Source organism: Phytophthora sojae (genome assembly GCF_000149755.1).
Source record: "Phytophthora sojae unplaced genomic scaffold PHYSOscaffold_1, whole genome shotgun sequence".
Lineage (NCBI taxonomy): Eukaryota > Oomycota > Peronosporomycetes > Peronosporales > Peronosporaceae > Phytophthora > Phytophthora sojae.
The window spans coordinates 9,400,005-9,422,724 of record NW_009258115.1 but is presented as its reverse complement, the minus strand read 5'-3'; the positions used below and the strand labels follow the sequence as shown (position 1 = coordinate 9,422,724).

General features: G+C 57.8%; 11 protein-coding genes across 11 annotated transcripts; 5 read left to right on the top strand and 6 right to left on the bottom strand.

Moving 5' to 3' along the window:
• Positions 1 to 610: 610 nt before the first annotated feature.
• On the top strand, positions 611 to 4,119 carry PHYSODRAFT_249285 (hypothetical protein; the record flags this gene model as incomplete). The annotated part of the gene is made up of 5 exons (XM_009518409.1): positions 611 to 770; positions 874 to 1,629; positions 2,028 to 2,798; positions 2,887 to 3,424; positions 3,663 to 4,119. 5 exons carry the CDS (start codon positions 611 to 613, stop codon positions 4,117 to 4,119), a joined length of 2,682 nt encoding a protein of 893 aa, XP_009516704.1.
• A 3,311-nt stretch (positions 4,120 to 7,430) lies between these two features.
• On the bottom strand, positions 7,431 to 8,575 carry PHYSODRAFT_353660 (hypothetical protein). Its single transcript, XM_009518408.1, has 2 exons — positions 8,546 to 8,575; positions 7,431 to 7,900 (listed from the first exon to the last, which is right to left on the bottom strand). Exons 1-2 carry the CDS (start codon positions 8,561 to 8,563, stop codon positions 7,439 to 7,441), a joined length of 480 nt encoding a protein of 159 aa, XP_009516703.1. The 5' UTR covers positions 8,564 to 8,575; the 3' UTR covers positions 7,431 to 7,438.
• A 446-nt stretch (positions 8,576 to 9,021) lies between these two features.
• Positions 9,022 to 9,468, bottom strand: PHYSODRAFT_249298 (hypothetical protein; the record flags this gene model as incomplete). Its single annotated transcript, XM_009518407.1, has 2 exons — positions 9,022 to 9,188; positions 9,309 to 9,468. The coding sequence occupies 2 exons, from the start codon at positions 9,466 to 9,468 to the stop codon at positions 9,022 to 9,024; spliced, it is 327 nt and encodes a 108-aa protein (XP_009516702.1).
• A 472-nt stretch (positions 9,469 to 9,940) lies between these two features.
• Positions 9,941 to 11,046, top strand: PHYSODRAFT_468542 (hypothetical protein; the record flags this gene model as incomplete). The annotated part of the gene is made up of 4 exons (XM_009518406.1): positions 9,941 to 10,127; positions 10,204 to 10,329; positions 10,415 to 10,581; positions 10,636 to 11,046. The coding sequence occupies 4 exons, from the start codon at positions 9,941 to 9,943 to the stop codon at positions 11,044 to 11,046; spliced, it is 891 nt and encodes a 296-aa protein (XP_009516701.1).
• Positions 11,047 to 12,264: 1,218 nt separating this feature from the next.
• Positions 12,265 to 13,678, top strand: PHYSODRAFT_322946 (polygalacturonase; the record flags this gene model as incomplete). Its single annotated transcript, XM_009518405.1, has 2 exons — positions 12,265 to 12,765; positions 12,851 to 13,678. The coding sequence occupies 2 exons, from the start codon at positions 12,265 to 12,267 to the stop codon at positions 13,676 to 13,678; spliced, it is 1,329 nt and encodes a 442-aa protein (XP_009516700.1).
• A 120-nt stretch (positions 13,679 to 13,798) lies between these two features.
• On the bottom strand, positions 13,799 to 14,032 carry PHYSODRAFT_474557 (hypothetical protein; the record flags this gene model as incomplete). The annotated part of the gene is made up of 1 exon (XM_009518404.1): positions 13,799 to 14,032. One exon carries the CDS (start codon positions 14,030 to 14,032, stop codon positions 13,799 to 13,801), a length of 234 nt encoding a protein of 77 aa, XP_009516699.1.
• A 295-nt stretch (positions 14,033 to 14,327) lies between these two features.
• On the bottom strand, positions 14,328 to 17,108 carry PHYSODRAFT_475392 (hypothetical protein; the record flags this gene model as incomplete). Its single annotated transcript, XM_009518403.1, has 3 exons — positions 14,328 to 16,720; positions 16,797 to 16,899; positions 16,998 to 17,108. The coding sequence occupies 3 exons, from the start codon at positions 17,106 to 17,108 to the stop codon at positions 14,328 to 14,330; spliced, it is 2,607 nt and encodes an 868-aa protein (XP_009516698.1).
• Positions 17,109 to 17,425: 317 nt separating this feature from the next.
• PHYSODRAFT_552743 (hypothetical protein) lies at positions 17,426 to 18,421 on the bottom strand (the record flags this gene model as incomplete). Its single annotated transcript, XM_009518402.1, has 1 exon — positions 17,426 to 18,421. Exon 1 carries the CDS (start codon positions 18,410 to 18,412, stop codon positions 17,426 to 17,428), a length of 987 nt encoding a protein of 328 aa, XP_009516697.1. The 5' UTR covers positions 18,413 to 18,421.
• A 125-nt stretch (positions 18,422 to 18,546) lies between these two features.
• PHYSODRAFT_472939 (hypothetical protein) lies at positions 18,547 to 20,055 on the top strand (the record flags this gene model as incomplete). The annotated part of the gene is made up of 6 exons (XM_009518401.1): positions 18,547 to 18,572; positions 18,704 to 18,850; positions 18,920 to 19,062; positions 19,142 to 19,233; positions 19,309 to 19,578; positions 19,648 to 20,055. The coding sequence occupies 6 exons, from the start codon at positions 18,547 to 18,549 to the stop codon at positions 20,053 to 20,055; spliced, it is 1,086 nt and encodes a 361-aa protein (XP_009516696.1).
• A 601-nt stretch (positions 20,056 to 20,656) lies between these two features.
• On the top strand, positions 20,657 to 22,258 carry PHYSODRAFT_309785 (hypothetical protein; the record flags this gene model as incomplete). The annotated part of the gene is made up of 1 exon (XM_009518400.1): positions 20,657 to 22,258. One exon carries the CDS (start codon positions 20,657 to 20,659, stop codon positions 22,256 to 22,258), a length of 1,602 nt encoding a protein of 533 aa, XP_009516695.1.
• A 22-nt stretch (positions 22,259 to 22,280) lies between these two features.
• On the bottom strand, positions 22,281 to 22,607 carry PHYSODRAFT_353651 (hypothetical protein). The gene has a single exon (XM_009518399.1). It carries the CDS (start codon positions 22,589 to 22,591, stop codon positions 22,388 to 22,390), a length of 204 nt encoding a protein of 67 aa, XP_009516694.1. The 5' UTR covers positions 22,592 to 22,607; the 3' UTR covers positions 22,281 to 22,387.
• Positions 22,608 to 22,720: the final 113 nt, after the last annotated feature.

The window sequence follows — 22,720 nt, the reverse complement described above, 5'->3', positions numbered from 1 at the left end:
AAGCTATCCTGGCGTCCGAGATTCCTTGATCTTGGGGTGTAAGTCGACTTGCGTAGCGTCAGGTGGGCCAAAATATATCCCGTGCCCGGTATTGCGAAGGCGAAGACCACTTGTGAAGAAGGAGGTAAAATCAACTCTGTTTAAAATGTTAGCTTGTCCTAAGTCCTTGTCCTATCGTTCTCCTGCACTCCTGCGCTCGTGCGGTCTGTGCGCGTGCTCTCTAGCTCCCCTTGAACGTTGGTGGTGTCGCTGGCTCTCTGCCCGGTGTCTGCGCAATCCGTGAGGTCGAAATCATCACTCTTTCTCCAAGATCGCGTCATCCCCGCCAAGATCGATATCGTCGACTTGGATCGATTACGCCGGGGTTTGGCTCTCAAGCACCTCCAGAGATGTTGTTCACCTTGATGTTGCCCCCTTGACCTTCTTGCTGGTTACTATCGTGCCAGACTACGCGTCGCCACGCTTTGCCGATCTTGGTCCACACTGTCGATCTTGGCCATCTTGTTGATCTTGGGTATCCGCGCGAAAATATCTCCATCCACTACACCACACTTGTGTTTCGTAGGTTCCAGCTAACCAAGGTTTAAGAAGAAGAGAAGAGAGTTTGAAGATGGTCAAGGGAATTGCTACGCCGTGTCCAGCGACGATTGGAAGTAACTCGGCTGGACTGACCAACTCGGCGGACTCGGCGAATGCGATGATCACGGACGCGACGGCGGACGAGGCGCGCACCGTCCAGTTCGATGAGGATGATGCCCAAGACCAAGAAAGTGAAGAAGATGTTGAGGATGAGTATGAGGAGAAAGCCGAGCTACTCGGCGAAGTCGACGAGTTGTCGCTGCAAGTCGGACAAATGGGAACCCCCACGTCCAGTTGTGCGCAACCTGGCGGCCGAGCTCGGCAATGATACGGACGACGAAGATCAAGCCGCCGCTCAAGGGGAACGTCCGCCCCTGATCCCGCGAGCGACGAGGAATGCGGATACGCCAAGTGCGAACAAGGTTCTGGGCAGGCTCGGAGAGGAGATGCGAGCTCAGAGCGAGTGGATGATGATGTTTGCCCCAGTGGCGATGGCTCAGGCGAGATGGCCGGTGCTAGGGCCCGAGCTGACTCAGCCGGTGAACAGCACCGACATCAACCAACTGGTCGAAGACACGGTGCTGTTACTCAAGGCGATGAGGCTCCTGTGCACGAGCCGACCCAACCGCCTGCTACTCGGCGATTGGGACCCCAGCCGAGCTTCTCGCGAAATCCTCAAGTGGAAGCGCCGGTTGAGAGTCTCGTTTGGTCTCGAGCGGGGGGCCGTCGGAACTCGGCAGACTATTGCGAAACGAGTGGCTGATACTCCGAAGACCATCGAAGACCCCAGCAGGATTCCGCTGCCTAAGACTCCCGAACGCAAGAGAGCCAAGGTGTTCCGCTCTACTGAGGGTACGCCGTATTTCGAAGATTCGCATATGAAGACGCCAACGCGTGGCAAGCAGCCAAGTGGACGCTACGCTGAGTTGTTTGACGCTGCAGACGCAGCCAAGCTCAGCGACAGCGACGATGGGCGCGAGTACCTGAACTCGGCTGAAGAGTCGGTGAATGTGACGGGGCACACAGCACTTCTTAACAGAGGAACCAGGAGTATACAAACTCCAAGTGAACAGCCGTTCACGTGTCCCTGGTCTGAAGGGGACGACTTGACTTGAAAAGCGGTAGATCTAAGACTGAATGTATTTATAGGTTGGTACAGATTTGGCCTGCATACAAATCCTAAGTTCCCTATAGTTTGTGTCATACAAAATGTATCTGTTGGCTCTGAGGCCACTTGGGTCACTATCCAGGGGAGTGACCGATGTAGCCATCCCGGAATAGTGACAGGGTCACTATTCCATGTAACCCCGTTACTTCCTCCCCCACTTAGATTCGATCTTATCGACCAATCAGAGCGAGGTTACGCCGGCGACTCACATTTCACTCGCAAAGTCGAAATCCATCGACAACGGCGCGAGCTCTGGCGCCTCGGCTCCCGGGCCTCACAGAGCAACTGGCGCATCGCCGAGCAAGCCGCAGGGTCTCCACGTCGACCGGAAGCATGCCTCCAAAGCGCAGTGCGCGCAGTGCGAAAGCACCTCCGGAACCGCGGGCCGTAGGGCCGAAGACCAGGACAGCCAAGGCCAAGGACGAGTCGTCCGCGCTGATGGAGGCCACGAAGGCGGCCGAGGAGGTGGTGCGCTCTCGTAGCAGCACTCCGGAGAGTGGCCGTCAGGCCGGGGCTCGGAGCAAGTCTCCTGACGCCGCGCAAGGCAAGGAGGAGAGTCCTCGGGGCCATAAAAGCCCGGTTCGCGACTGGGAAGCCGCCGTCTTTGACTGCACGATGGTCCAGTACTCCGGTGAGAGTTCACCCGACGACGAGAACGTCTCGGAGGGCAGCACGCACGCTGCCGAAGGCACGGAGCTGGCGGCAGGCGACATGACCAACGCCTCGGCCGACGCAAAGGCCTCGTCAGAGAAGGAGGCGGAGGACGCCGAGTCCGGCTCAGGCGACAGCAAGCAGTCGCACGACGAAGTCGCCATGGCCGACGCTGGGGTCGTGGCCGAGAAGTCGCCGAGCGACGCGGGCTCCAAGCCCAAGGAGGTGCTGGCATCCAAGCATCTGACGCTAGCACAAGGTCGTGAGCGTGCCCAAGCGTCGAAAGCGGCTGCCGGTGCGAAGGCCGCCGAGGCCAAGGCGAAGAAGCGTTCAGCTTCCAGGTCGCCTCGCGGCTCCAGCTCCAAGCTGTTCATCGACTCGGAGTCTGAGGACGAGGAGGGTGCCATCCACGAGCCCAAGGAGCTCTCCAACAACCTCGACGAGCAGCAGCAGCAATACCACGCTGCTAGCTCGGGTGCGTATACCAGGCAGCCCCATCGAGTCTTCTTCAGGCGGGGATGCCACGTACCCGCAGGGCTACTTCCCGCCCGAGCCTGGCACTGGTGCGCCAGCGCTGTTGGAGAAGCTCTCGGCTCCTCGTGGCCTTATCGGCGGGTACACCTCGAGGGGTTCCTATGAGCGTGCTCTTGTTGAGAAAGAGCCACTCTTTCTTGGCGACGTTGAAGTCGCCCGGTGTGTGCTACTAGCACCACACAAGCTCACACTGAAGGAGTTCACCACGCTTCGCAAGAAGCCGGAGGACAAGGGTGGACTCCATCCTGTGTGGGGTTTCCACTGGGTCAAGTCGAATGACAACATGACCTGGAGCGAGGTGGAAGACCTCTTCTGGCGCTACGTCCAGCGCAAAGGGTATTCCGACCAAGAGTTCGAAGAACTCCGTGAGGATCGCACTCTGTCCGCAATCCTGGACGTGCGCGAGCTCCGCATCGAGTTCGCTCAACTCGTGAGCAAGCGCAAGCTCCACTCGAAGATGGACGAGCTGAAGCGAGGCGAGAGCAAAAGCTCGTGAAGAGCGTGGTCGTGGTGCGACTACGTCTGCTACCGTGCCCCGGGTACCGCAAGGACTACTTACGAAGCTGCCGCTACTTCTCGTCCCAAATCGCAACAGCCTTCGGGCAGTCTGCCTGGAGCTGCTCAACGGGCTCCCACGAGTTATCCGACTCAGGGTAACCCCTTCCACTTCACGAGCAGCTGGCGCTTGCCATGGAGCCGCCGCTCCCGGACGACTCGTTCCACGTGGTAGTGGATCTGCCCATTACGATCAAGGAGGGCCGGCGGTGGCCTCGCACGGCCATGGCTACGAGCCTGAGGCGACGCAGCCGTATGCTGGGGCCTCGAGTCAGGTGGTGGCCCTGCAGCAAGAGAAGATTCGTCTTCTCCGGGAGCGTGTGTACGTCCTCGAGATCGCGCTTGGTGTCGGCCTTGGTGGCGAGGCTGCCGCTCGTGCTGGTCAGCCTGGTGCCGTGGAGCGGCTCCGTGAGGATGTTGCCTCGCTCTATCAAGAAGCTCGCAGTCTCCATGGCCGCGTGGATCGTCGAGCCGACCTGTCGTCTTACGACTCGCTGCAAAACCAGCTCGCTGGCCTTCGGGCCGAGCTTCATGGCCACGCGCCGTATCCGGAGCAGCAGCAGCCCCACTCGTATCAGGCCCAGTTTGGCCAGGGCTCGTACGGGGCCCCTGCGTATGCTGCTCCGATGTAGGCCGCGCCGTCTTACGACCAGCGCGCGTATCAGGCGCCTTACCGCGACTCGACGCCGCGCTTCGAGGAGCTGCGCTCTTCTCCACCGGGCCACCCACCGCTTCCTGCGGGGCAGCCAGAGCCAGAGGGTCATGGTACCTCTTAAGACGACCCACGTAAAATGTCGGGTGAGTCGTCATCGACTTGGGCAAGTCTATGGTGTACGCCGCTCCATGCCGGCTGAGGACCGTGAAGGGTCCAATGAAGTGGTGCTTCAGCTTGTTGCTCTCGACCGAGCTAACAGTGTTTAGCGGTAGGTTTCTAGTATCTAGAAGAACTAAATCCCCAACGTTAAACACGTTCATGTTTCCTCTTCCATTTCGGTCAGAGTACTCCTTCTGTTTATCTTGGGCTTGCGCCATGGTGTCTCGCACCCTGCTGATTATGTTCAGCCTGTCTTCGGCAAACGAGGACAGTTGCTTCCGCAAGGTGGCTGGACTCACGTCCGAGACTTGGGAGGAAAAGGTTTTCCGAGCCTCTCCCCCACTTAGGACCGAATCCCCGGTACTGCCTCGTAATGTGAGCGGCAGCGCAACCCGTTCAGGTAAAAGGGCGTAAAGCCCGTCGATGCATGTACCGCATTGTTGAGTGCGAACTCAACCATGGGCAATCGACCAGCCCAAGAGCGGGGCATCTCCGCGCAGATACTGCGGAGCGTGTCTTCGAGCACGCGATTGACGCGCTCCGTCTGGCCATCCGTCTGCGGGTGGTCCGCCATCGACACTGCCGAGAAGGCGAAACAGCGTCTGCCAGAACGTAGCGGTGAACCGCGGGTCTCGATCAGAGACAATGGTCTCGGGCAGGCCGTGGTGTCGGAAGACACAGTCCATGAACACGCGAGCGACCTCGTCGCCAGTGACGGTGTCACGAACTGGAGCAAAGTGGACCATCTTGGTCAGACGGCACACGAAGGCATCAACACCAGTGTTGCCACGGTCATCGGCCGGAAGTCCGAAGATAAAGTCGAGACTCATCGACTTCCAGCAGTCCGCTGGGACCGGTAGGCTCTGCAATGGTGCCGAGGCGTGACCGGCAGGCTTCACGCGCTGGCACGTCTCGCACGTACGGACGTAGGTGGCGACCCACTTGTACATGTGACGCCACCAAAACATCTGCGAGACAGACGCGTACGTCTTCTCACGGCCGAGATGGCCACTGGATGGAGCGTCGTGCGCCTCCATCAGGATGTCGTACTTGAGATCATCGTCGTTGGGCACGACAATACGGGGAGGATCCTCGGGCTCGACCCTATAGTGGAGCAAACCGTCAGCCCACTCATAGCGGTGCAGCCTTGCACGTTGTCGGGGCGTGAGCCACTCGGCCTTGGCTTCCGAGCCAGCGGCCAAGAACCGCACAAGAGGTCCGAGACTGGCATTGTCTCGGTACCCCAGCCTGATGCGATCATATAGATCCGTCGTGACCCGACTAATATGAGCAAGCTCGTAGTCGGGTCGGCGCGACAGCGCGTCGGCAAGCACGTTCAACTTGCCCGGCTTGTACTCGACACGGAAGTTGTATTCCGCGAAGAATGACAGCCAACGCGCCATCCGCTGTGAGAGATGCGACGTGTTGACGGCAGTCCGCAAGGACGCGTGGTCTGTATAAACGACAAAGGGCGTCGAGCCCAGGATGTGCACTCGGAACTTGACAAGAGCGTACTTCATGGCAAGTAGCACCTTGTCGTGGACTGGATAGTTCCGTTCGGCTGCCTTGAGCTGCCTGGACTGGAACGAGATGACCAGTTCGCGGCCTTCATCGTCGGCCTGCAATAGCGCACAGCCAATTGCGTAGTCAGACGCATCACAGACTACGCTGAAAGGCTTCGTCTCGTCCGGCAATGCCAGGACTGGCGCGCGCTGTAAGCTCGCTTTGATGTCGTTAAAAGCATCTTGATGGCGACGCTCCCAGCGCCAGTCGACAGCCTTTTTTTAATATAAATTTTTATATTAAAAAATAAAAACTAACATTTTTTTAATTAAAAAATATATAATCTTGCATTTTAAATAAATAAACATAGATGAGTATGTACTGACTTACTACAAGCTTAGCTCAAGAATACGGTGGAGGTATTCCCGCAACGTGCCACTTGTCACAGTAGGTCTCGCTGTACACTCATCTAAATCGATATGTTTGCAGAAGTAGCGCGCAAATCTTGAGAACTGCTTGTACTTCCTGTGCGAGGTACATGAAAATATACAGCCGGGACTGGCCCGGGGACGCCTGTATCTGCTCGTGTTGGGGCAAGGACACCTAATGACGTTAAATCTGTTAGCTGTTAATTACTGGGAAGTCGCACGGATTTCGTACTCGACGAATGGACCCAAATGGAAACAGCAACACTGCCGAAAATGCCAACGAGCGATCTTCAACGTGTATATAAGTATTGTACTAATAGCTGTAAATACATAATTTTATATTATATAATATTAAATGCACTTCTACTTAATTAACTTGCCATCGAACAGCTGTATGCACGTTTCAATGTTGACTATGCCAAGGATGTAACGCTGTTAGGCACGTCATCGCTGTTGGCAACATCGTTGTTGGATGAGCGTATCAGGGCTCGCAATCGGGTACAGTACTTATTGTGAATCACAATAGATTCCGTCGGAATCACAATTTGTGATTCCGACTTTTAATTTCTAGTCGGTTCTTGAAATCGCCTCCCGATAGAAAGCACCTATCAAACGGCTATCTGCCTTATCACTTCGGTTAATCACGGATTGAGTGCGGGGCGGGTAAGCAATGGGAGAGTCTAACGAGGGCCATTTCCAGAGAGGGCCATTTAAAAAATTGGCATATTTTCATGTTGAAGGGGGGCGGACACTCGGGCGTTGGCTCTCGTCTGCGGACTTCGACACGGGGGGGGGGGGGGGGGGCGCCCCTCTCTCGCTTCGCTCGGGGGGCACCGCTGCGCGGTCTGCCCCACCTTAGTCGAAGTCCCCGACTCGACTAGGCGCGGTGTCTAGAAAAAAATATCGGGTTGCAGCGCTCGCTGTGCTCGCTCGCGCAGACCAGCCCCGCCTAATCCGCGGGCGTTGAGTGAATGCAAGTGAGACTCGCCCTCGCCCATTCCTCAACAAATCATGATCAAATGCATTGTTTATGAAAATAGCCCTCGTTGGCCAGTCCCTAGAAAAATATACTTGTATACGTGTGGACAGATGAACAATTAATGAAAGAGTAAATCCCCTGATTTAGCATTGGATTGGCATAGCTAACGACCTCAGATGCCTAACGCCCCAACCAGATCAACTCGAGAGTACTGCTACTCCGAGCACTTAGAACTGGCGGAACTGCTTGCGCACGTTGATGGGCTTGGTCTCCGAGGCGGGCTCGACCTCGAGCACGTTGAAGCGCACCGTCTTGGCGAGCGGGCGGCACTGGCCGATGGTGACGACGTCACCCTCCTTCACGCGGAAGGCGGGCGACAGGTGGGCGGCCACGTTCTTGTGGCGCTTCTCGAAACGCTTGTACTTCTTGACGAAGTGCAGGTAGTCGCGACGCACGATGATCGTACGCTTCATCTTGGTCGAGAGGACGACGCCCTTGAGGATACGGCCGCGGATCGAGATGTTGCCGGTGAACGGGCACTTCTTGTCCACGTACTGGCCCTCGATGGCGCTCTTGGGGGTCTTGAAGCCCAGGCCCACCTCCTTGTAGAAGCGGGGGCCCTTCTTCTTGCCGGCGAACTTCTTGCTGGCAAGGAACACGCCCTGCTGCTTCTGGTAGGCCTTCTCAGTCTGCGCTCAGCAATGACAACAGGTTCATACAGAGTCAGTCTCTCGTGTCCTCAGAGCAAGCACAAAGCAAGCAGGACAAGGCAGGAGTGGACACTCGCTGCTGCAGTCCGGTTAGTAGCAGACAGCGTCTACTGTCGCCCAGAAAGGGTCAAAGGGGTCCTGCCGATGATGAGTCGGTTGAATTTGTCAATGGTTCGGGTCGTTCTCGCAGTCCACGAACAAGATCGCAGACACCAGCGTACATCTTCACCCCATGTATCCACAAGGACCAAAGGTCTCAGTGGCTGAAGGGGGGGGGGTGCCAACTGATGCTGCGACCTTCTCCATGGACTCGACACGCTCCACACTCAACAGGAGAGTGAATGCGTGTGTGGGTTACAGCCTTGGTGAGCCATCACCTCACCAACTAGCTAGCCAGCTCCTTCAGGGCTTCCTCCGCCAATTCCTCCTGGCGACCACCAGCCAGCCGCCAGCTCCGACCGCTGCGAGACCGTCGAACTCCCTCCTTTACCCCGACTTCTGAAGCGCCAGGCGCCGCCGCTTACCACCCGCTGTCAGCCTGCATCGTTCTTCCTCCCTGTCCTGTCCTGTCCTGTCCTGTGTGTTGCGTCCGTGTTGGGGGTCCATTCAGGAGGCGACAGGTACCTGGTCAACGTGCTCCATGGTGTCTCAAGGGGATTCGCAAATGGCTGGCGGGCGCAGAAGGCGGCGGACCGCGGGCAGCCATTGGCTGCGGTGTGTCAGGTGTGGTCCACGCATATGTTGCGCGACCCACCTGCGTGACTCACAGTCTACGTTGCGCAACATAGTGAGTGAATCACGCAGATGGGCCAAGCGGCTGATTGGCCAAAAAATAGGTTGGGTGGTCCTCATGTAGCTATGATGTTTGCGAGGTTTTTCTGGCGGTACGGCAACATGACCCAGTGTAACTCGTCTCCTACATGTACCAGTGTTGCTGTTCGCACTGCGCGCAGGGCATCTCTAGAAGGCGGTAGCCCGTGGTTGAAAGCACTCGTGTCCTATATTTTTATGGCTCTTTGTGTGAACGTGTAGTAAAAGGTCTCCTCCCTCTCCAGAGCTGCCCTTTGAGCAGGAGCGGCGGCCGAGAGGTCGTAGCGCGCTTACTGCTCCTTGCTGGTGATGTACTGCTTCACCTCGACCGGGTTCGCCTTGTAGCCCTGCAGGCGAAAGGACGAGTTCTGGAAGGCCCACAGGAAGCCGCCGAGCGAGCCCAGCACGCCCGTGACCACCATGGAGGGCACCGCCACGTGACGGTGCAGCTTCAGGCCTGCAGTCGGTCGCAGCAGACACGCAAGCAAACACACACATACACACAGCAAGTTAGTCTCATTGCCCACTGCCACACGTCATTACAGTGTAGCTGCAGCTGCGGCTGTGGCGGACGCACCGAAGACGTAGCCCGCGGGGAAGGAGAAGGCGCTGACGCCGAGAAACCGCGTGTAGTCGCCCGCGCTGAAGTTGGCCTTCACGTCGTCGAAGGTCGGGTGCTTGACGATCACGGGGAAGCGCGGCTCGCGCGGGTCACGGGCGGGGGCGGCGTCACTCATGGCGGCGATCGATTCCAGCTTGTGTCTCTGCAGGACGGGCGGTCCGTATTCGCCCGGGCGGATTTCAGCCAATCCAAATCAACCACTACCAACATGCATATATTGGACTGTGAAATAGAATATATGTGACGTGTGCACAACTTGAAGTGCATGCGCTCCCTCCCAACTGCAAAGCAGTAGCCACGTTGATACTGGTGTGAACATAGCTGCCATGGAGCTGCCGCCATGGAGCTGCTGCGAGGGTGAGATCGAGACCAGGACGAGGACGGAGAGGGTGGCGCGCGTTGTGGTATTATTGCTGAGGCTATTTCCAGTTCGATGTCTAAGATAAGACCTGCCTCCAAGTCTGCACCCGCCCGCCATTCGCCTCGAGCGAGATTAACCGACGCGCAGTAGAGAAGCATTCGCGTTGCCGCCCCCGCCCCCCTGAGCCTAAGGCAACTGACAGCTGGGAGCGACGCATCCGACGGCAATGCAGTCCCCGCCCGCGTCTCCGCCCAAGAGCAGCAGCGCGTCCCCCACCAAGAACGAGTTCCTCTACAAGGTGATCGTCATCGGCACGAAGGCGGTGGGAAAGACCAACCTGCTCTCCGTTGCGGCCCGTGGTGATCAGTTTGACGAGCGCAGTCCGCCAACACTTCAACCCGAGTTCGTCACAGGTAACACAGCAGCTCGTGTGTCTCGGTTCAAAAGCTTGCTCTTTGTAGTGTTTCTCGCCCTCACACGTTGACGCAGTCAAAGTGCAGCGCCCAGACTGGAAATTCGGCGAGCCCAACCAATTCATTCGCGCGCAGGTGTGGGATACGGCAGGCCAGGAGAGGTTCCAGGCCATCTCCAGCTCTCACTACAGACGTGCAAACGGTTGGTCGAGTCATGGGGGGCTATCAGGCCCCAACTTAATCGATGATCCTTGATATAATGCCTAATTAATGGTGTATTGTTGCAGGCGCGCTCATCGTGTACGACGTGAGTGAGAAGAGCACCTTCAAGGACATTTGGCCAGGCGAGAACGGGTGCCAGTGGCTGACCGCGCTCAAGAACAACTCGGATCCGTCACTGCTCGCAGCGGTCATCCTCGTGGGGAACAAGGTCGATAAGCTCAAGGAGCGGTCGGTCAACAAGAAGGAGATCGTGCAGGAGGACGTCGTCATGAAAGCTCTGGGCGAGACCGTCTTCAAGGACCCCAAGGACGGACTCGGCTGGCTGTACGAGGCCAAGCCGAAGGACGTGACCCCTTTCCGGATAGCCAACAGCCTCATGTACGCGCGGACGTCCGCACGTGACAACACCGCCGAGCTGTTTGAACTGACCGAAAAGGTCGTTCCAAGCCAGGGGCTGACGATCCAAGGCTTGGCGATCCAAGGGCTGCCCGATTTCTTGAAGACGGAGCCCGATAAACAAAAGCTGGAGTACGAACCCACGATAGAAGTGAAAACAATTTCCCAGGCGCTCGAAGCGCTGCTGCTTCGGATTTACGCTCGGTCGAAGGATATGGAGGCGGGGGCCTCGAAGACCAGTGGTAAGGCCTTCCACCTCCATGACACAAAGCAGGCACAAGCGGGTGGGTCGTGCTGCTGAAAGCTCCGATCAGGATTCGATACATTGCTGCGTATGCTTAGTTAATAAAGGGAGGCTGTGTGCACATCAACGACTTTCGAGTCCATTGCACGCCGTCTTCTTTTTGACTCTGTAAATATGTCAAGACATCAGGAGAAGAACGAAGCAAAGATCCAAGCAGGTGTCTATGCTAAAGAGAAGCAACATTGAGTCAAGCTGTCGAGTAGGTTCGCTCTACCAACCTCAGCACCTCGTGTTCCCGGTTATTGTTACGTCGTATCAACAGACTTTAGACGGGCACCGTGAACACAAATGGCAAGGACACTCTGGAATGGATTGTTGAATCTGACTTCATCCCAACGAGTTTACCCAAAGACTGACCTGCTATTGTCGCCACTTTCAGGTGTCACACTTGGCATAAGAGCTGCTGGCGGGTCCTCTTGGAAAGAGCTTAGCAACCGTTTGTCCGATCTCCACGGCTCAAGGCGATCAAGGACGGCTCCACCTACAGACCCTCCAGCGCTATGTGGGCGGCCAAGATTTGCTTTCGGGACGACCGATTAACGACGTCGCTTCTCAAGGGATCCCCGCTCCAAAGTGATGACCTTCAAACTGCATTGTTCAACAACGCAGTCACAACAGATCTGAGGATTTCGGGAAGCTGTCGCTTGCTACAGTATTGTACTGCAGTCATACTTGGGAAACGCATGAATGCTGGAGAGCCAGAAATCTGACTTCATCCTTACGGTGTGGAATTGTGCATGTACGGAGTCAGAAAACTTAAATTGCTGTGAAGTTTTCTGATCAGTGCTAACATTTCTTTCGGGTTGTCATGGTAAAAATCAAAGCTAATACACAACATGCCTCACTCGTAAACAATTACCAACTCAACGCATGTGCTTGAGTGGGACCCGATTTATTTTACCGAATTCGCAAGTCTCATCAAACCAGACCTTACACCAGGATTGATTTAGGTAAAATAGCCCGGCCTCGCTTCTGGATGCAGGAAGGCCCGCCTCACCACTCCATGTATGCGTCTGTGCGTGCTCACCACAATCGTCTCGGACATGCCGTAAACCTTGAGTGGTAATGTAAAAACGCTCGACGCGAACGGACACTGAGCTGCACGCGGCGACAAGTCAAGCCGATCCTGTTTATCGCTCTTGCGCTTGCATCCGGTGGAATGACCATTCACCTCGACCTCATTTCGCTTTCTGCTCCGTCCCGGCAACAAGCGCCATGAAGCTTTTCTCCGCCATCTTCGCTGTTTCTCTTCTGGTGGCTAGCACCACTATCGCCGACGCTGGAGGCAACGCACTGCAGTCTGACAACTGCGATTCAGGTTTCCCCAAGACCAGCGTTGACTCCAGCGGAAAGCAAGGTGTCCACATTGTTCAAAGTGGCGGAGGTGACCAGACCGGATCAAGCAGCACCGATGCGTCCCAAAACAATCCCGGCCAGGAGAGCCCCAGCCAGGACAACCCTGACCAAAACAACCCAGGACAGAACACCCCCGACCAAAACTCCACGAGTTCTGACGGATCGCAGACGCAAACTCCACCTGTCCTCAAGGGCGACTGCATCCTCACTGGGGACTACATCAACAACACCGACGTGAGGAAGTGCGACAGTATCATCGTCGACTCTCTTCGGGTGCCACCGGGCGTGACGCTGAACTTGACCAAGTTGCAGGACAACGCCAAGGTTTCGTTCAAGGGAACCTCCACTTTCGGCACCAAGGTGAGACTAAGAGCACCCCTCACACAGTTCTATTCCCTTGGCCCCATCTAACATATCTCCTCCTGTCGTGTGGCACAATCTGTAGCTGTGGGATGGCCCGCTCGTTAAGCTGCAAGGAAACAACCTCACCGTCACCGGACCCGGCACGCTCGACGGACAGGGGGCTTACTACTGGCCCCTGGGACAGAAGGTCGACAAGCCCGTCTTCTTCAAAATCTACAGGGTCGCCCACTCCACGCTCTCGGGCTTCACCCTTCTCAACGTGCCGTACCGAACCTTCAGCGTCGGAAACTCCAACTACACCACCATCACCGGCCTCACTCTCAACACCACGGCTGGCAATGGCGTCGCCCAAAACACGGACGGCTTCGACCTCAGCAAGAATGACCACATCACGATCACCAAGAACCGCATCTTCAACCAGGACGACTGCCTCGCCATGCAGTCCAGCACCAACACCGTCTTCAGCGACAACTACTGCTGCGGCTCGCACGGCATCTCCATCGGCTCGCTCGGGGGTCCCGAGCAGAACTCGTCCACCACCGTGGACGGACTCACGGTCACGGGCAACACCATCGAGAACAGCACCAACGGCATCCGTATCAAGACCATCATCGGGCTCAAGGGACTCGTCACCAACGCTGTCTACACGAACAACAAGCTCATCAACGTCACCAACGCCATCGTCATGCACTCGGACTACAACAAGACCAAGGGCGGCTACGCGGGCACGCCCACGAGTCTGGTCAAGATCCAGAGCATCAAGATCGACGGGCTCCAGGGCACGGCCGAGAACCTCTACGACATCGTGGCCAACCCGGACGTCGTGTCGGACTGGACGTTCACCAACATCGACGTGACGGCTGCGAGCATCGGCAACTGCACGGGTGAGCCCAGCAACGTCAAGTGCTAAGAAGCCTGAAGCACCAAGGTGCATCCACCATTCGGACAAATTCGACGCCTTTCCCAACTTGGTTTGGCAGCAACAATTCAGACACTTCGATATCTTAATTTACAGCGGGGGAGAATGTGCTTACTCTGCGTCTTCCTCCTCTTCCTCCTCCTTTAACTCCGGTAGGGTTTCCTCGTCGAAGATGACGCGGATGGTCAGCGAGCAGCTCGGGCACGTGGCGATGTCCTCGCCGTCGTAGAGTTCTTCCAGGTCGATGCTGAAGCGGTCGCCACACGGACACGGGTAGTAGTACACCTGCTCCTCCGCGTCGAACTCCATGTCCTCGATCTCCACCTCGTCGTACACGGCCGCCATGGTTCCGATGTCCCCAGTCTCAGTTTTTGACTGCCAACCAAAACGGTCACTCAACTCAACAATTCTGACAGGTTCAGAACCTGCTAAAGTCGTTTGACTAGAGAAATGTATGTGATGATGTAGCCATTTCATCTGAGAGGGCCACAGCAAACAAGTTGAAAGGCAACTTCCAGTGCGCAGCGGCATTTTTTAGTTCTACTTTTGGTTATTCATCCATCGATTGCTGCTACAGCTGGCTAGGAGGGCAAACGTCGATATTCGATTGCGTGCATCCTCTTGATGGTACTTCCTGGAGTTAGTTCGTCTTGCCGAACAAGCGCGTCAAAAAGCCTGAGGAGGGGACGCCGGCGTCGGCGGTGCCCGAGGACACCCCAACGACGCCCGCTGAGCCCATAGCTGCCTCACCCAACTGCGTCTTGCGTCGGCCACCGCCACGAATTGGCCGGATCACGCCGTCGCCGCCGTAGATGGAGCCACCACGAAGGGTTTTAATGACGCCCGTGTCCCCCGCGCTCCCCATGGCGGCCACAAGAGCAGCGTTGGTGTGGTTCAGCTGCGCCTCGAAGTGCGAGCGCTGAGCGCCACGGAAGTCGGCGATTTGGTCGCGGAGATGTGTGAGCTCCTCCACATGCTTCTCTGCCTGGGCGCGCATGTTGCCGGCCATGATGCGGTTGTTCGCCTCTACCTGCTTGATGCGCTCGTCGCGAAGGGTCAACTTCTTCTTGGCCTCCGAAAGCTCCAGCTCCAGCGACGCGTACTTGCGCAGCAACTGTCGGTGGACAGCGACAAGTTGCTCGAGTTTCTGCTGGATGGAGCGCATGTGCTGCCGCTCGCGCGCCGACATACCACTGGAACTGGTCGCGCTCCCGGTTGGGGACGAAGGGGTCGAGCCGCCCTCACCGGTTGAAGCACCCGCGCGGTCAGCGTGAGCCTCGAGTTCCCGGATTTGGGCTGCTTTGCGCTCGATGTCCTCCTGGAGTCGGGCCTTCTCGTGATCAGTTGCGTGCTTGAGCGCCAGGTACTCCTTTTCGTATTCCCTCAGCTCTGCTTCGAGCGCCGTGTACTTGGCCTTCAGATCCAGGTACTGTTGCGACTCCGTGCCGTCTGAGATCTCCTTCGGCGCTTCGTCTCCTGACATCTGCTCCTGACCCTCTGCAGCACCCTCACCTGCAGTATCTTGTGGCTTCTCCTCGGACGGCTGTTGGTCTGCTTGGGCAATCTTTTCCGCAGCAGCGGCCAGCTTTCCACCAGCGGCCGCAGTTTGCGCCGGCATTTCTGCCAACAACGCGTCATACTCGCTTTGAATCGTCTCCGAGTGGATCAGCAGCTCCTTGTGGTCAAAGTTGAGTCGGTCGAAATCTGTGCGAAGCTCCGAGTACAAAGTTTCGCGCTGGCGAATCTTCTCTTCCAGCGTTTTCTCCTGGAGTTCTTTTACTCGCTGCAGTTCTTCCGAGAGCACACGCTGCGTCTCAAGCGCCTGCACATGTTCTTCAAGTTTCGCCGTGAGCAAGCGAATTTCTTCGCCGCGCCGCATCGATTCTTGCTTCTCTTCGGCCAGCTCTTCTTCAAGCTGTGTCACCTTCTCCTGGAGCTCCGTTAGCGCACGTCCGGCACGTGCTGAAGGCGAAGGCGGTGACTCTATTGTCGTATGATTCGACAAGTCTAGCTCGATGTCTGCAGAAGCGATGTTACCCTCCGCACTGCCTGCTTGTTGAGCAAACTTAGTATCTTCCGACGCTGTGACACCTGCAGCACCCACCACATCGCCTTCGCCATCAGGAGCTTCACGACCGGCAAGTCGAGCTTCGAGCGCAATAATATACGTCTGTTGTTTGGTGATCTTCTTTTCTGCTGCGGCAAGCAGAGCCTCGTACTCAGCGACACTGCGTTGCTCGTTCACCACGGCCTTGTTCTTGATCGACTTGGCACGCATACCAAACCGCAGCGTTGAGATCGTTTCCGACGCATTGAAGCTGCTCGGGGAGACGTTGATAATAAGATTCGTGCGCGAGTTTCCACCAAGCGACTCTTGTAGTACTCGGGTGAGTTTACTGTCACGATACGGCACGTGTGTTATGTGGGAGTCGGTGAGTGCGTTGATGACCATGCCCAGCGCCGATAGCGACTTGTTGATTGTCTTGGCCTCTTCGAGCTGACGGCCTGTTGCGCCGGTCTTGCGCACCATCTCCGAACCGGCGAGATCCACCAGGTACAGTTTACCGGCCTTCGTGGCCTGGTTCTCAAGGTTTCGCTGGAATAGCGTCACCATGAACACGCTATGACTCCGCGAGCTTCCCTCGTTCATACCGGTTGCAGCCACAGCACGATTGGCAGCGCCAGCTCGCATAGCGGCCAGCAGCTCCTCATCGCTTGTCACACACATCTCCGTCATTCCCTCGACAAAGATGCCTCGCTGCGCGTCCTCACGGACTTGGAGGTTCACCTTGGACTTGTACGGGTCCAGGAGGTCACGGATGCGCTCCATGTAGATCTCAATGTAGCTCACTTTCACAATGAACTCCATGTTCTCGTCGGCGTTCATGACGTTGTTGAAGATCTCCGTCGCCGTGCGCGGGATGATACCCTGCAGCTCGGGGTGATCGATGTTGGCGCCCTCCATCGTGTACGTCTTACCCGAGGACGTCTGGCCGTAGGCGAAGATGGTGGCGTTGTAGCCGTCCATAATATCTACAAAATAATAATAAAAAATTCAGTGAATTTCTGAGCTCCGACTAACGTAGCTCTTGGCTTAAGTGTGGTGTACCTTGCACAACTGGCAGCGCCACGTTCTCAAACACCGTCTTCTGGTTGTCCTCTTCTCCGAACACATGGTCGAACGTGAACTTCTGCGGACTTCCTTCGTTCGTCTAGAGGGGGGATAAAATACAAAAGAAAAGCATCCAGATCTGAGTATTTGGTGGTGCTGCTGCTTGCCCTCCTCCGGCACAGTCTCCTCCCTTCTCACCTTGACTTCGATCGTCGCCTGGTCCGTGAAGACGCAGCGCTGGGCCGCGGCCATCGTGAGCTCCTTGGCGTTCTGCGGGCGCACGCGGCAGCACACGCGCACGTTGCCCATTTCTTGCTGTAGGTGGAAAAAGTTTCCCAACAGGTTAGCGGCCAATTCCCAGCAGAGATCAAGCGCGGGCAATGCAGATCAAGCGCCTGGGGTTCACTCACGCCGGTGGACGAGGGACGCGCCATTGCTCTCGGCGCTGTAGGGCGTCGCCCAGCTTCCTCCCCTTCCTTCCTCCGATGCAGCAGCAGGAGCTCAAGTGAGCGAATGAGTTGGCTCGAAATACACACCTTCTTAGATCGTACTTAGTCCGACCAAATGGCTACAAAGCAAAATAGAGACAACACCGAGTTTAGATTTTGGACACATGGAGGACGTTTTTACGAGCGCGAGAGACTTAGGAGGACGGGGAAGTGCACGTCGGGCACGTAGTCGGCGCGGGTTTGCTGGTAGGCGGCGTGCTGGCGGACGATCTCCGGGTCGTAGTCCTCCGACTTGTGGACGGCGAAGCCGTGGCGCGCGGCGATGGCGCAGAAGCGCTCCATGGAGCCGTTGCGGCTCGGCTGCAGCAGCAGACAGCGCCCCGAGCCAGGACGCAGCAGACTCTTGACGGTGTGGGCCAGGTCCTCGTGGAACTCCTCGAAGAACAGGCAGTCGCTGGCGAACACGAGGTCGAACTGCTGCTGCAGGTCCTCGCGCAGCTTGGCGTCCCGGTCCCAGCGCAGCAGCTCCGCCGTGATGTCTGTGTCTTGGCTGCGGGCAGCGAAGACCTGCTGCTTCCTGTTCTCTTCGACGCAGAGCTGCAGGTTCTTCACCGACAGCGGGTTGCCGTCCGTCACCACGACACGACGTAGATCCACGGGAGGACGCGCCAGCAGCCCCAAGCTGGCGAGTCCGGCCATGCCGCTGCCCAGCTCGCAGCAAGCAACAGGCAGTGGTTTGCCACTAGCGTCTCGCCGTTGAACTTGAGAGCACACGCCGCTCTTGAGCATGTAGGACAGCAGGATCTGCTCGGACGGCCACGTGCGGATGTTGCCCGTGTTGTCCACGCCGCGGTTCACCTGGTGGCTCAGCAGCTCCGCGATGGACACGCGCTTCACGTCCTTGCACTTCTCGTGCACGTAGATCTTCGAGCCTTCTGCGCCGGCTGCTGGGGGCAGATCGTAGGCCACCCAGACGAAGTTTTCCTGCGCGGGCGAGTGGATCCGCACTCGCGTCGCGTCCACTGCGCACTCGGCGAAGAGCGGGAAGAACTCGGTGGAGATGGAGGACGCCGTCGCGCCATTCACCGCGCCGCTGGACGTTGAGCGCAGCAAGGCCTCGCGCAGCACGCGCCAGTGTCGCTGCGTCTTCTTGTCCGCCACCATGCTTGTCAAGCGTACCGCAACGCCAAAAGAATTGTTTTGGCCAATCGGGGCGCAATCGTGCGTGGATTGGTCAAAAACATATCCATACCCGATCTTCTCTTGAGCAGAGCGCAAAAGCCCCCAGCAAGGTCAAGATGCCGCTCGAATCGACGATGATATGGTGCGTGTGCGCGGCTTTGATGGCGCTATTAGCGACTGCATCACGCCCCCCTGCCCATCGGCTTGCTCTGCGTGCAACGCGCACCGCGAGCCGCCCATTATTGACGCCTCTGTGCCTCTTCCTGCGCGCAGCTTGGACAACTCGGAGTGGATGCGCAACGGCGACTACATTCCCTCGCGTCTGGAGGCGCAGCACGACGCCGCCAACCTGCTGTGCGGCACCAAGACGCAGGCCAACCCGGAGAGCACCGTGGGCGTGCTGGCCATGGCCGGCAAGAGGTAAGCAAGGGCAGACTCGGCAGATCCGGTGTCAATAATGGGCGACTGACTTTTCCACACGCTGCGCAGCGTGCAGGTGCTGGCGTCTCCGACCGACAACATGGGCACGCTGCTGAGCGCCATCCACCGCGTCAAGATCGGCGGCACCATGAGGCTGGCCAACGCCATCCAGGTGGCGCAGCTGGCGCTCAAGCACCGGCGCAACAAGACAGGTGAGAGGGGACGAGTGGACGTTTGCTTCAAGGTGGAGACGATATTTTGACAAGTGTGGGGATGCGGCATTTTTGACAGGTGGCCAGCGCGTCGTGGTATTTATCGGCTCGCCCATTGAGGAGGACGAGAAGCAGCTGACCAAGATCGGCAAGCTGCTCAAGAAGAACAACGTGCGATCTGCACTGTTGGCTGCGGTATCTTTGGTTGCAAAGGGGCTGACAGGATGTTGCTGGTGTTTTTGACAGATCGCGGTGGACGTGGTGAGCATGGGGGAGCTGGATGCCAACGCCGCCAAGCTGCAGGCGTTCGTGGACGCTGCTAGCAGCAACAGCAATAGCCACCTGGTGACCGTGCCCGCGGGTGTGCTGCCCTCGGACGTGCTGGTGTCGTCACCTGTCCTTCACGGAGACGACGGTGCGGCTGCGGCCGCTGCTGCTAGCGGTGGTGGTGGTGGCAACGATGCTTTCGCCGAGTACGGCGGCGTGGACCCGAGCATGGACCCCGAGCTGGCCCTGGTACGGACCGTGTTGCGGTGCTACTATGCAGAGAGAGGGGAATACTGATGTGCGTCTGCTGCTATACAGGCTCTCCGAGTGTCGATGGAAGAGGAGCGTGCGCGTCAAGAAGCTGCCCAGAAGCGCGCGGCCGAAACGGAGGCCGCCGCTGCCGCTGCTGCTGCTCCGGCTCCTGAAACCCCGGCTGCTGCACCAGCTACCGAAGCGGCGGCACCGCAGGCGGAGCCCAAGCAACCCACACAGACACCAGCGCCCGCGACCGCAGTGGCTGCTGCCCCGGCCGCCACGTCGTCGCCCCCTCCGGCGCCAGCCCCGGCCTCCAACTTGCCGTTCATGGACCCCAAGTTCGTCAACTCGCTGCTCTCGGGCCTGCCTGGTGTAGACCCGAACGACCCCAAGATCCAGGCTGCCATGGCGCAGATGGCCAAGAAGGACGACAAGAAGGACGGCGACGAGGAGAAGAAGGAGGACAAGTAGAAGGCGATCGAAAGATCCGGCGCGCTGGCGTTCGTTCCGCTGGCGCACCGGAAGTCAATCTACCACCATTTTAGTCCTCCCCAAGATGTGACGTGGACGATTCTCCATCTTTTTGACTAACCAGCGTGATCACTTTGGATGCTTTTAGCTCTCTTCCCTCGTGTCCTGGTCGCGGCTCACGGCAAATGGTTGGTGCGTGGATATCTGAGAAACGCTTGGTAGCGTTGAAGTTGCCCTTCTACGCGCGTTCCAAGCTGCCTCAATGGGCACGACGTCGTTATGCTTATTAACCGTTTTCTGCTTTCTATAGCGTTGTGTACACTCTTCTTCTCCTTCTCCTCGTCCCACGTCGGCAATAGCGCAACATCCACACGCGCTTCGTATTTATAAGTGGTGGCCAGCAATCCAGCGAGTCGTTGGTCTTCGCTAGACAAGACCCACGTCTAACTCTGTCACTTGGCAATAGTTTCCTGACCCCATCGATCGGTCGAGCCATCGGATTCTCCATCTTCCTCCCAAGACTTCATCGAATCTGCCCATTGCATTTGCTCCCAGGTCGTTGCGAGAAGCTCCTCCCCTTTGCGGGTTAAGTCAAGTCGCCATGGTGCTGCTGTTCCAGCGCAAGGACTCGGTGCTGAGCGAGGAGTCGAAGCGGTTTCTCAACTCGCTGCCCTCGACGTTCATCAACCTGTTCCGCAAGCGGCGTCAGCTGCTGCCCGTGTGGAGCTCGCACAAGTACTGCGCCATGATCAAGTCCACGTACCTCGTCTACTACCGAGCCACCAAGCCGGAAGACGCCGGGGTGCCCGGATTCTGGCAGCAGCACACGCTCAAGTACCTGAACCTGCAGAACTGCAAGATCAAGCTTATCGACGACGACTCGGCCGGCTACGTGTTCTGCATCACGCCCGAGTCCGGCAAGGGCGCGATATACTTCGCCGCCGACACGGACAAGGACCGCGCCAAGTTCGCAGCTCAGGCCGCTGCAGTACAGCACCGACTGCCGTCTCTGAGCGAGTTCACGACGCTCAAGCTGCTCGGTCGCGGCCACTACGGACGCGTGATCTTGGCGTCGTACGCCGCTGACCAGCAGCTGTACGCCATCAAGGAGATGAAGCTGGGCCAGGTGAAGGCGAAGGTGGTGTTCGCTGAGCGCTCGGTCATGGAGTGGGTGGGCGACCACCCGTTCGTGATGGGGCTGGACTACGCACTGGCCCGGGGTCGCTCGGTGTTCCTCATCTCCAAGTTCATGCAGGGAGGCGACCTCTTCCTGCACATGCAGAACAGCGGCGGCAGCTTCAAGGAGGACGCCGTGCGCTTCTACGCCGCTGAGCTGCTGCTGGCGCTCGAGCACATGCACAACATGTGCATCCTGCACCGCGACATCAAGCCCGAGAACGTGCTGCTGGACAGCGAGGGGCACATCAAGCTGGCGGACATGGGGCTGGCCAAGCGCTTGGAGTCGAAGGCTGGACGCACCAAGACAATGTGCGGCACGGACACGTATCTGCCGCCGGAGATGGTGGGCCGCTACCCTGGCGGTCACGGCTTGCCCGTCGACTTGTGGCAGTTCGGCTGCATCCTCTTCGAGCTGCGAGCCGGGTATCCGCCGTTCTACCTGCCCCAGTCCAGCCAGAAGAGCACGCACCAGCGGATCCTGTACCAACCGGTGCGCTACCCGAACAACATGTCGCCCGAGCTCAAGAGTTTGCTGGTGGCGTTGCTCGAGAAGCGTCAGGACGACCGACTGGGCGCCCGTGGGGGGATCGCAGACATCAAGGCGCACGAGTTCTTCGCCGGCATTGACTGGGACCAAGTGTTGAAGCGTCAGCTCAAGCCGCCACTTGTGCCGGGCCCTGCAGGTGAGAACCTCGTGGCCAACTTCGACCCGCACTTCACGGAGCAACCGCACACAATCTACGCGCCCGAGGAGATCGCGAGCTGCTTTGAACGGGACTTCGCTGGCTTCGACTACGTGCGTCAGCTGAGTGCAGGAGCTGCTGCTAGCACTGGTCGCCCTGCTGCGAAGATGTCGGCGTCGTCGGCGTCGACTGTGTCGAGTCGTTCGAGCTTCAAGGATGGCATTGATGACTTCGAGGCCAGCGCATCGCCTGCCAACCAAGACCAGCAGTGTGAAGACGACAAGCCGGAGTTGGAACTCGAGGCGGAGCTTGAGGTCGACTCGGTTCGGATCAAGATCTGAATGAATTGATGAAGAGGATTGTACGATGATAAGGATAACTATTTATCTAACTTCTTTCAGGTTTGATGTACTTGAATGTTTCTTGACGCTCGGTGGGTTTTCACGCAGCTTCTATAGCTGCTCAGTTGGTTAGGAAATGGTGCAGTCGCTGCCTTGCGACGGTCTCCGTCGTTGCCCACCTTGTACCTGCTGCTGCCGTTGGAATTGCTGTTGTCGCAGTCGCTCTTCCTCCTGTTGGCACTGTCGGGTCTGCGCGTCGACCTGCCGCTTTTGCTCCTGGTAGTACCGCTCTGCTTGACGCTGAGCCTCCAGCTCCTCCTCTGAGATCAGCATTTCGCCCTCAGCAGACACGGGGATGAACTCGCTCTCACTCGACTCGTGGATGCGATCCTCGTCCTGTCCACTGCTCTCGTTCCTCACCCTGTCGTCGTCTTCGGCCTCAGCTTCAGTCTGCTCGGTGGT